Source organism: Misgurnus anguillicaudatus, chromosome 24 (assembly GCF_027580225.2).
Source record: "Misgurnus anguillicaudatus chromosome 24, ASM2758022v2, whole genome shotgun sequence".
In the NCBI taxonomy this organism is placed as follows: domain Eukaryota; kingdom Metazoa; phylum Chordata; class Actinopteri; order Cypriniformes; family Cobitidae; genus Misgurnus; species Misgurnus anguillicaudatus.
Window position 1 is genome coordinate 46,501,821 of NC_073360.2, and position 12,242 is coordinate 46,514,062.

The 12,242-nt window shown below is 36.7% G+C and overlaps 2 protein-coding genes across 2 annotated transcripts in view; both read left to right on the forward strand.

Annotated features, from left to right (window-relative positions):
- Positions 1-11,314, forward strand: part of LOC141349277 (protein NLRC3-like) — a 162,431-nt gene extending 151,117 nt beyond the window's left edge. The window contains exon 4 of the mRNA XM_073863032.1: positions 11,137-11,314. Within this exon, the coding sequence (XP_073719133.1) occupies positions 11,137-11,314 (178 nt within the window). The remainder of the gene's footprint in view (positions 1-11,136) is intronic.
- Positions 1-12,242, forward strand: part of LOC141361723 (protein NLRC3-like) — an 843,841-nt gene that overhangs the window by 385,501 nt on the left and 446,098 nt on the right. The gene's annotated exons all lie outside the window — the stretch shown is intronic.

Sequence of the window (12,242 nt, forward strand, 5' to 3'; positions counted from 1 at the left end):
AATATTTTTCGGACATTATAACAAGAAATCACCAAAATCCCAGAGTCCTTTTTTCTATTATAAATTCCACCTTGAACCCATCCGTGGATATACATTATGATGACCCACCCATTATCTGTGAAAGATTTCTTAAGTATTTTACAGATAAGATTAGTGATATTACACAACATATTGTGCATAATAATTATGATCCTTCATCTCCTTCAGAGTGTAATGTTTTCTTAAGTGTATTTGAACCAATTTCCTTAAATTCTCTGTACGACTTAATTATGAAGCTAAAGTTGACTACATCTGCCACCGACATTATTCCAGCGCGTTTGCTTATGCAGATTTTTAATTCTGTTGGCCCCTGCATACAATCAATAATAAACCAGAGTTTATCAATAGGCACTGTTCCAGAGTATTTTAAGCACGCTACTATCAAACCTTTGCTGAAGAAAACAAATCTGGATGTGAATATTCTTTCGAATTTCAGGCCAATCTCTAATTTACCTTTTATATCAAAAATTCTTGAAAAGGTTGTCTCCCTCCAAGTACTACATTTTTTGGAGACAAATTGAGTTTTTGAAAAATTTCAGTCTGGGTTCAGGAAACTTCACAGTACAGAATCAGCCATACTCCGAGTGTCAAATGATATTTTATTATCTGTTGATTCAGGCCAGTCCATAGTATTACTTCTGTTAGATTTGAGCGCGGCTTTCGACACAGTCGACCATAACATTCTTATTTCGCGGCTTGAACAATGTGCAGGTATAAAAGGTCATGTATTGGACTGGTTTAAATCATTTTTGAAGGACAGAACTTTTTCTGTGTGTATAAATGGACATTTCTCCTCAAAATCAGCTCTGACATGCGGGGTCCCTCAGGGTTCTGTTTTGGCTCCAATATTATTTTCCTTATATATGTTACCACTGGGTTCAATATTTAGAAAATATGGTGTGTCATATCATTGTTACGCTGATGATACTCAGATATATTTGCCTATCAAGCAAAATGATAAAACTGGTATATGTACTTTAACTGCCTGTCTGGCAGATATAAAGGCCTGGATGGCAAATAATTTCCTGAGTCTCAATGAGAATAAGACTGAGATAATTGTGCTTGGTCCTTTAGCCGTCTCAGGCAGCGTACACCAAACACTGGGCAATCTATCTACCTATGTAAAGCCGTCTGTTAAAAATTTGGGTGTGTTTTTTGATTCTGCTCTGTCCTTTGATAAACAGGTGAATTCTGTTGTTAAATCTTGTTTTTTTCAGTTAAGATTACTGACCAAAGTTAAAAATCTGTTAAACCCTGCTGAGTTTGAAAGAGTAATTCAGGTTTATTCTCTCTCGGTTGGACTACTGCAATTCAATCTACATAGGCATTAGTCAATCCTGTATGGATCGTTTACAAGTGGTCCAAAATGCTGCAGCCAGACTGCTTACAAGAACTCGCAAATACGACCACATTACGCCTGTCCTACTCTCCTTGAATTGGTTGCCGGTAAAATACAGAATAGAGTATAAAGTTTTGCTTTTTGTCTTTAAAGCTCTTAATGGGCTAGCTCCTGTATATCTCTCTGAGCTCTTATGTATAAATGCACCATCTAGATGCCTAAGATCTTCTACCCAAAATCTGCTGAAGGTTCCCAGAACGCGGCGAAAAACAAAGGGAGACCGAGCTTTTGCTGTAGCCGGTCCCAAATTATGGAACAGTGTACCGCTACATATAAGGGAAATTACCCATGTGTCCTGTTTTAAAAAAACTCTAAAACGATACCTACTACAGAAAGCGTACAATCAATGAGCACGTAAGGTGGTATTGTCTGACTTTGTAAATTTGTGGAGTTATGTTTTATATGCTCTGTGTGTGGTTTTATGTATTTATTATTTTTTATTGGCTATGTTCAGCACTATGGCCAACACCTGTTGAAATATAGTGCTATATAAATAAAATTAAACTAAAACTAAACTAAACTAAATAAAAGCCTTCGACTGTGAGCTTCGAGGCCCATAACTAAATGGGGTAAACTGATATTTATTATTATTTCAAATAGAAGTACACACACGTGTTGAATCACATCTGCTCCATTGGCGGGGAAAGAGTTAGCAGTTCATTAATCAACAAAATACTAACTATCATAGACTCAAGTTCATGTTTGCAGCCAGGTTCCAACTGTCTTAATACTGCAAATGTAGCTTGGCGCTCAGGAGTAATGCAGATGAATGATTTAATAAAGTCCTCATACAGCACACCGTCCCGAGTGATGTCACCATGTCACCATGAATTAAAGGCAATGAATGAGTTCATAATATCAATAATATTACCATTTATTAAAGTTTTCATATTTTTTTCGTTTTCTATTATTTCTTTTTACCTTATACAGTATCTTAGCCTATGTCTTCTTCCTGTTTGTTCTAAAATTATGATGTTTACTAATAAATATATAACAATAGCACACGCACGCACACACATACACACACGATGTAAAGTGTTAATAATATATAAACAGGCCTACACAAATTAATTTCTGAAAACATAATAGTTTTAGAACAAACACTTAGGCTATAAATATAAGGAAGAAATTGAAAACAGGAAATGATGAAATATTTAATAAATGATATTATACAGAATACATGATAGTATTGCTCTTATAAGTACTTCAGCGATTCATACTGTAAAAATAATTGATTTACCAATAAAGAACAATACATATACATTACATACATGCACACAATTAGTAGCCAAGCCATTTAAACTTTTAATTTATTTAAAAAATAAACCTAACTTAAGAGAAATATAGGAAAAACGGACTTCTACAGAACACCGGATCCATAAAAATCACAGTTTAATGCTAAAACACTTCACACCGCTATTGCGGAGCTCTCACTTTCTGCCACCAGTTGGGCTCCACCCACAAAAAACGTCATCTCTGTTTGCAAACACGCAAAAGGTCTGTAGAACGAAACAAAATCTCCAGTACGTTCCTAGCTGTTTTATGCTCTTTAGCTGCAATATCAGACAAAATCGCACTTATTGGCGTTTAATCCAGCGAGTACTCTGTGTACTCTTTTGTGAATTGCTGATTTTTCGTGCAGAGTGAATTTTGATGTGGCTTTGCGCCAGTTAGAAAAACTTCTTTCCACAAAGAGACGATCTGTCTGCTCTTGCTCAGACACGATATGTTGTTGCTGTACAGCTTGACAGCATGCAAAGCAAAACACGCAGTCCATCTTCACATCAAAGTACGGCCACCTCCACTTGTGACTGAAAAGAATCTGAAAATGTTTCAACTTCAAAACGTTTAGCTGTAAAATGGTGATTATGTGTCTGACAGCACTGTGTTAATGTTCCTAACCCTCATGATTTTGTTTTGGTGATATTGGGATTAACAGAGGGCTCAGGTTCAGCTGTTGTGTTAGTCCTGCTGCTAACTTTAACAACAACATCCCGCTCATTTTCTCATCCAAGTAAAGTTAAACAGCTTGATGAGGTGCTAGGAGTTAAACCATCATCAACAATCCTACTGCTATCAGACTCAGATTCATTTTTATATTTGCTTTTTTATATTCTGATGGATTTGTAAAGTAATCAGATAATCTTTTCTGACTCGCCATAATTTAGTTTGATTTCCCCTTTGAATATTCTAATTTAAGGGTCACGTCAAAAAAAAAAAAAAAAAACTGTTGCATCCTACCTTCATTTGTTCTCTTTATATCACCTTTCAAATATGGGTGGGTGGGTTTCTCTTAATTGAGGAGTTAACTTGTCAATGGTGGCGAAAAAGTTAAAAACAAAATAAAGTTACATGAAAATTCCACTAATATTAAAGTGTAAAGAAATTCTTGATTCTCATTCTTGCAATCCAGACGAATAACAGAACCTGACTGTCAGAGGAGGAAGATTGAACAATCTGATAATCAACCACAAGACTTCAATGAAAACATGAGTCCTCATTTCAGGTGAATTATAGGATTTAGTTTTATTTAGTAGTAAATGCTAGAAAATGTTGAACTTTTCTATTTTGTCTAAATGTAACATTTTACAAACCATTAATATGTCCTGTGTCTTATGATAGAAATATTTTGTTTTATACATTTTTACTCTTTCAGGTATTTGTGTAATAATCTAATATTAATTTTTAATTTACAGTCATGACTCTAATCTTGCTGAAGTCCTAAACACATTCAGATCAAATCTGAGGAAGAAGTTTGAGTGTTTGTATGAGGTAACATCAAATAAGAGAAACAAACCACTACTAAATGATATTTACACAGAGCTCTACATCACAGAGAGTGAAAGTGGAGAGATCAGTAATGAACATGAGGTGAGACAGATTGAGACACAATCCAGAAGAACAACAACAGAGGAGACACCAATCAAATGTAATGACATCTTTAAACCTTTACCTGAACAAGACAAACACATCAGAAGTGTGCTGACAAAGGGAGTCGCTGGCATTGGAAAAACAGTCTCTGTACAGAAGTTCATTCTGGACTGGGCTGAAGAGAAAGAGAATCAGGACGTCCACCTCATATTTCCACTTCCTTTCAGAGAGATCAATTTGATGAAGAACAAAACACTCAGTCTTTTAGATCTTCTTCATCTTTTCTTCCCACAAACAAAAGAAATGGAAATCTCCAGTGATGAATATAAAGTGTTGTTCATCTTTGATGGTTTGGATGAGTGTCGTCTGTCTCTGGATTTTCACAGCAGTGTGAGGTTGTGTGATGTAAGTGAATCAACCTCAGTGGACGTGATGCTGACAAACCTCATCAAGGGGAATCTGTTTCCGTCTGCTCTCATCTGGATCACCTCCAGACCAGCAGCAGCTGATCTCATCCCCTCTGAGTGTGTTGATCGAGTCACAGAGGTACGAGGATTCACTGATCCACAGAAGGAGGAATACTTCAGGAAGAGAATCAGTGATGAGAGTCTGTCTGATCAAATCATCTCACACCTGAAGTCATCCAGGAGTCTCTACATCATGTGTCACATCCCAGTCTTCTGCTGGATTTCAGTCACTGTTCTAGAGAGAATGTTGAGTGAAGCAGAGAGAAGAAAGATCCCCAAGACTCTCACTCAAATGTACACACACTTCCTGATCATTCAGACAAACATCAAACATCAGAAGGACTATGAGAAGAAAGATGAAGACATGATCTTCAAACTGGGGAAACTGGCTTTTGAGCAGCTTGTGAAAGGCAATCTGATCTTCTATGATGAAGACCTGAGAGAGTGTGGCATTGATGTAGCAGAAGCATCAGTGTACTCAGGATTGTGTACTCAGATCTTCAGAGAGGAGTTTGGTTTGTATCAGGGAAAAGTTTACTGTTTTGTTCATCTCAGCATCCAGGAACATCTAGCAGCTCTTTATGCTCACATCTCCTTCACAAACAACAACAGAAATGCCAAAATTTTTGGCATAGTGAAACCTAAATCATCAGAACAGATTTCATTATCTGAGTTCCATCAGCGAGCTATAAATGAAACTTTAAAGAGTAAGAATGGACATCTGGATCTTTTCCTGCGTTTTCTTCTGGGTCTTTCACTGGAGTCCAATCAGATTCTCTTACAGGATCTACTGACACAGATGAGAAGATGCTCCTACAAGAAAGAGAAAACTGTTAAGTACATTAAACAGAAGATGAATAAGAATCTGTCTCCAGAGAAATCCATCAATCTGATTCACTGTCTGAATGAACTGGGTGATGATTCACTGGTGAAGGAGATTCAACATTATGTGAAATCTGAATCAGTAGGAAAGACCAAACTCTCCTCTTCACAGTGGGCAGCTTTAGTTTTTGTGTTGTTGACGTCTGAGCAGCATTTGGATGAACTTGATCTAAAACCATTTATTGGAGATAAAAATACAGCAGATGAAGTTCTTGTGAGACTGCAGCTTGTGATTAAAGAAACCAAAAAACTACAGTAAGTAAAACTAACAACAATCACATGACTGTTTAAATATTAAAGCAACACTATGTAGTTTTCCATGTTAGATTGGCTTACGGCTCTCACATGAGGTTTAAAAGTGCAACAGTGCAATAGTGTTGCTTTAATACAATTAATTTAATTATTTTATGATTTTATTTTGAACTCTTACTAAGGGAGAATCTTTTCTAACAAAAGTCATTTTCTTAATGTTGTACATAAATCAGTAGTCAATCTCAAAAAAGTTCCCAACGTTCTGCCAACATAAAAAGTGTTCAGTTTTCTTGATGTCCTAAGAACGTTTCTTGGTTGTCTGAACGTTAGATGAATGTTACATTCTACCATTTTCAAACGTTATGACAATGTCAGGTTTTAATGTTCACACAATGTTTAAACAACTGTTTTCTTTAGTTACTGTTTTGCTTGTTATGTAAATGATAAGGAAACATTGCATTTTATTATCTACCAACTGCTACAGAATTACACTAACTTTACATTACCATAACAAATGTGTTTTATACACACAAAGTTAACACAACCAGGGAATAACTAGCAAACAAAAAGTCAAGGGTCAAGAGTCAAACTAAAACAAACACTAATCACAATAATGATGACTTTAAATGAAACAAATCATCAACATCTAAACATAATAAGTGAATTGTGTTTTCTACAGCAATATTTTTACAGAACATTCAGAAATAATGTTTTATGGGGTGGTTTCCTGGACAGGGATTAGCTTAAACCAGGACTAGGCCTTAGTTTAATTATGAAATATAAAAAAATTTAACAAACACACTTTGCTAAAAAACATTACTTGTGTGCATTTTGAGGCTTACCAAGAAGCACTGATGTATTTTAAGATGTCAGTGCAAGTTGTTTCAGTTTGGACAGCTCTTACATTTACTTTAGTCTAGGACAGGGGTTCCCAAACTTTTTTTCCTGCGCACCCCCTTCTATGTCCCAACTGGGTTTGCGCACCCCCAATCACCCACCCACCAATTCAAAAAAAAAAACACGCTAAAAAGATTTGTTTTTAAAGACTCATGTTTAATCATGCCAAATAACCAGGGGCTGGTTGCAACAGCTGGACGTTAAGAAGTTGGGTGTGAGTCCTACGTCGAGCTAAGCTACGTCTGACATTGTGAAAAAAATTTACGCGTTGCACCATCTGAAACGATTACCAGACGCAGCTACGCTCAGCGTACATGATGCGCGCCCCCGCTTATGCGTTTAACCACTGTGATATTTAGATGCCATTCGAGTTTACTATGGTAAAAAAACGTACACTTACTGCCGTCAGCTAATAGATGATATATGATGAGAGTTTCCTCATGTTTACCAGTGCGCTCTAGATGCGTGCGGTCTCTCTACCATGCATGAAAACACATTGCTCGCGTATCCTGTGCATTAGACGTGCCCATGTCTCGTCACATTTCATTATTTCTATTTTTGCCATAAAAAAAGTCTCTTTCTCTTGGTCCCTCTCCTCCTTCGTGACTAACAACTTTATCATAAGACGTCCCACACTTGACAGTTTCCCTGATTTCAGCCAGTTAAGCATATTTATAATATATTAAAACGAATTGGCACGCATATAGCGGCTGCAGTGCATAACAGAAGAGCAGTGCGTAGAAAAAGACAGCAGCTGTCTTCTACATTTCTATCAAAAACTAATTAATTGTATTTTTTTATTTAAAATAAAAGCGATTACAAAGGAAATGTTTACTGTTCATTTTTTTATTTATTGTATGGAAAAATCCCACTTAAAGAAACAGACCGCCATTACATTTTTCCTCTCACGCACCCCCTAGTGGCAGATCGCGTACCCCTGGGGGTGCGCGCACCACACTTTGGGAATCCCTGGTCTAGGACTAGTCTAATCCCTGTCTGGGAAACCACCCCTATAAGTTTTAAAATAATAAAATGCAATGTTTCTCTATCATAGGGCTGGACGATATGGCCAAAAAATGTTATCATGATATACTTCATGTCGGTCGATAAGGTATAAATCTGATAACGGAATGCATATTAAAAAAAGCCTCAGAAAAAATAGCCAAGAATGCCTGCAATGGATGTCTGAACCAAAAAACAAACCTCTGAAAAAAATTGGCCAATGAAACCTTCTCCTATAAAACTATATCATATTTAAAATAAAAAAGGGATAAATACATTAATGTTCACCTTTAATTCGTGTTTATCCTTCATTCAAAAAAGTGATATCACTGTCCAGTAAAACAGACTTTCAGGCTCAGTTTAATAATATTATAAGTGCACCCTGAATGTCAGTAATAAATGCTGTAATGCAGGGCTCTCAAACTCAAACAGGCTTGGAGACATTTCTGAGATCGACATCTCATAGAAGGGACGAAGTAGAGCTATTTTAACATTAAAAAGCACAATTATTCATTTTACATTTATAAACTATTAAGCATTTTTTGCCACTGGGTTGTGTTTCTGTTTTGATATATTATGGATTTATTCAGTCATTGTATTGACTTTCATAGTTCCATCTGTGTTAGTCTAATATAGTTTTGATCAATTTGCTATTATAGTAATATGTGAAGAAAATATAAGTCAACGTGACCCTAAAATAATTGTAGTATTTAATGTTACATTCTGTAAGAAAAATTAAAATTACTGATCTACTTGTAATTGCTTAGCAAGCTAGATAGTGAAAATTTATACATTTATTTCATGATCTAATCTAATATTTTTTATACAAAGATGACGGTGTTGACATGTTATGGTTGTCACAGTAGCAGTGTCCAAAAATATGAAGAAGTTTAAGAGAAAATATCAAACATACAGGAGCTTGAGTGATCTTGAAGCATGCAGAAGAGCTGAAGGTTTGAAAATGGGGTCCTCAGGAATGCAGTTGACTCTGTAGTTGTCTGATTTTTTTTTGCTTTTTATAAATATCTGACGGTGGTGACGAATATGTGGGACACATTTTGAGCAATTACAAAATAATAGTAAATCTTGTTCAAAACTCATTGTTTGTAGTTTTTAATACATATTACAATGTACTCTTTCATGCGGTAAATATATTATTCAATTTAATTATTACTTTTGGCTTTTTTTAATCAAGTTGAAATGATTATCTCTTAACCGAGGACAGCTGATTTTGTAGGCAGTGGGCCAGCATATAATCATTAAATGAATAAAAAATAAAAATAAACCTATAAAAAACCTTACATATGTGCAAAGGACCCCCTGATTATAACATTGACTGTTTTTCTTCATGAAAATGTTATTGATTTCTAACAGAATTAACACTTTTCTTAGTTGGACATGTTTTTGCCAAAGTTTCAAGAATCAGTGATTTGATACTAGACATTTAATTATATTATACATATTACTCATAACCAGGTGACACAGCAGCATACATACTTGTATCTTTTCTCCTCATCTTTACCCTTTTCTAACATTGGCACCTTATGACTTAAGTCTATTTTTTCTCGACAGTAATTTAGTTTGTGTTCATTACATCTCCTGTTCTCCCTCTCTATATGATGTCGTCATTGGAAGCTGTGACTTGACGCGAACTAAACCCCACACCTCCTTCTCGTACTTCTGAGTGACTGACAGCTCTTCTCTGAGCAAACACTCCAAAGTCCCGAATAGATTAATTGATCGCATGGTGGTGACAATGATATGATTTGATGCGAGGTACAGATGAGAGAATTTAAATCCGCATTCCATTTGATTGTCGTCCCGGAGATTGCGGCTCATGGTTGCTTAAAGCAGAAGTCCGGTATTTTACACTTAAAGCCCTGTTTTCAGATTGTTTATGATGAAATAGAACGGTTTTGACAGAAATTTTGACATATGCGGCTGCCCGGAGAAATTTCGGGTGTTTGTTGTTTCACCTCCCACCTCTTTAATGGCTGTATAGGTGCACAGGAACAATCCTTCCCAAAATGCACCAAACCCTCATCCACAAAGACGTGAAACCCACCGAGTGGTCAGGGGCGCTCACCGACACGCCCACACAAAAACCGCCGCAAAAGATGCCCTCCAACAGGTTTTATCGTAGTTTTGTCGAACTCCATTAACTTGTATTAGATGTGCTGTGAGGTACGGTATTACTCCGCCGCCGTGAACCTTGTTTGTATTCTTGCAATTGGCAAAGGTGGATTATCGCCACCACCTGGACTGGAGTGTCTATTATTCAAGCTCTAAGCGGAAGAATATACGGGTGTGAGGCGTTTGGAAAAATAGGTCCACAAGTTTACAACGAATGCTAAAACACCTGTTGAAAGCATCTTTTGCAGTGATTTTAGTGTGAGCATATCAATGAACACCCCTGACCACTCGCTGAGTTTCACGTCTTTGTAAATGAAAGTTTAATGCATTCCAGGAAGGACCGCTCCAGTGCACCTACACACCCATTGTAGAGGTGGGAGGTGACAGAACAAACACCCGAAAACTCCCGGGCCAGCATCACACGTCCGAACCTCAGCCAAAACCGCTCCACCCCATCACAAACAATCTGAAAACAGGCCTTTAAGTGTAAAATACCCAACTTGTCCTTTACCTACAAGACGCCACACGTTTAAGAGGGAAGTAGCGCCTTGACCCGTGTTTAACATGTGTTTTTACATGTGACATGTGAACGGCCACAGGACGCCGTAATGTATCGAAATATCGGAAATGTGTTTAGAAACCATATCACCGTTATCGAAAAATATTATAATGCGAGATATATTGATATTGAATTATTGTCCAGCCCTACTCTATCATTTACATAACAAGCAAATAAGTCTATAAAACATTTGTTGTTTTGAACATTGTGTGAGCATTGAAACATGACATTGTCATAACGTTTGAAAATGGTAGAATCTAACATTCATCTAACATTCAGACAACACAGAAACGTTCTTAGAAAATCAAAAAAACTGGACGTTCTTAAACTTTTCTCTGTTAGCTGAGAGGAAGACAACATCTTGTCCATTATGAACACAAACACTTAAGGAAATAAGATCAAGTATTCAGTGTGAGTCATGAACTCAATACAGTTTATGAAGAAATGTTCATGTGGTTTAGGAAATCTAACACTAATAGTCAGCTGTGTGATGGATTTATTTGACATTTAAACACACAGTGTCTCAGTTACTGAGGGATTGAAAGAGGAACATTACATGAAGAGATGGAGGTTAGAGATTTGTGAACAAACTTTGTAGTTTTGTATAATTCACATAAAGCCTCTGTTCTCTACAGGTTGAGATTGTGTGATATCACAGATGAAGGTTGTGTTGCTCTGACTTCAGCTCTGAGATCAAACCCATCACACCTGAGAGAACTGGATCTGTCTCGTAATAAACTCATGGATTCAGGAGTGAAGCTGATGCCTGATGTACTGAAGAATCCTCAGTGTAAACTGAAGATACTGAAGTAAGATTGTGATCTGATGTTCAGTCAGAAATCACATATAGATTATAGTGAGACTATATAGAGATCATAAAATCTGTAATGGATTTATAGACACTAGTCAACATGAAAAGTGGATCATAAAAGTTAATCTTAGGGTGTTTTCAGACCTGTAGATCGATTGCTTTGTTTTGAAACCGGGGGTTACATGGCTACAATGTTGGTTCAGTTCGCATACACGAGGCAATATTTCCAAATGAATCAGACTTTGTTAATACAAATCATGTGTGTGTAAACTTTCCTTTAATTGCTCAGAGTGCATCTGTTTATTTTCTGTGATTCTGCTTAAATTGTCCGTCAGGATGGACAGAGAGCAGCTTTATGGGATTATTGTGTGGCTGTTTTTGGTAAGTGCGGTTATATTACTTCATTTGTTTAAGTAGGAATCAAAACTTAGGTGGGACAACATTCTTACCATGAACCTATGCGGAGAAGAGCAATTAAAAGCTGTTTTTAATAGGAACAGATGCACTTTGGTGTTAAATGATGTTGACGTTCTCACAAGAATTCATTTACAAAAAGCTATCAGATATGTTCATGGTTAATTAAGCAATTCATGGGTATCAAAGACGTCACTTCCGCCATGCCCACCGCCATATTTGTGTCCGTCTTGGCAGCGAACACATATCTAATGCACTAAATGCTGACATTTATTAGTTTAATTGAGGGCTTATGTAACGGCCGTGCAGTCTTTAGCAGTTTATTTCAGGTCAAATGCACGTCCATTAACCCTTGTATATTCTGCGTTGTGTTCTTGTTGCAATGAATGAAGAAAAGACCCAAACCACAACCGACTGCTGGTTACTCTTTTAATGAAGATGGAACAGCGGATTTGTCTGTACAAATCAACAAAAATAAATAAATGAGGCTCTGTCACATGCAGTCTCCTCCACATA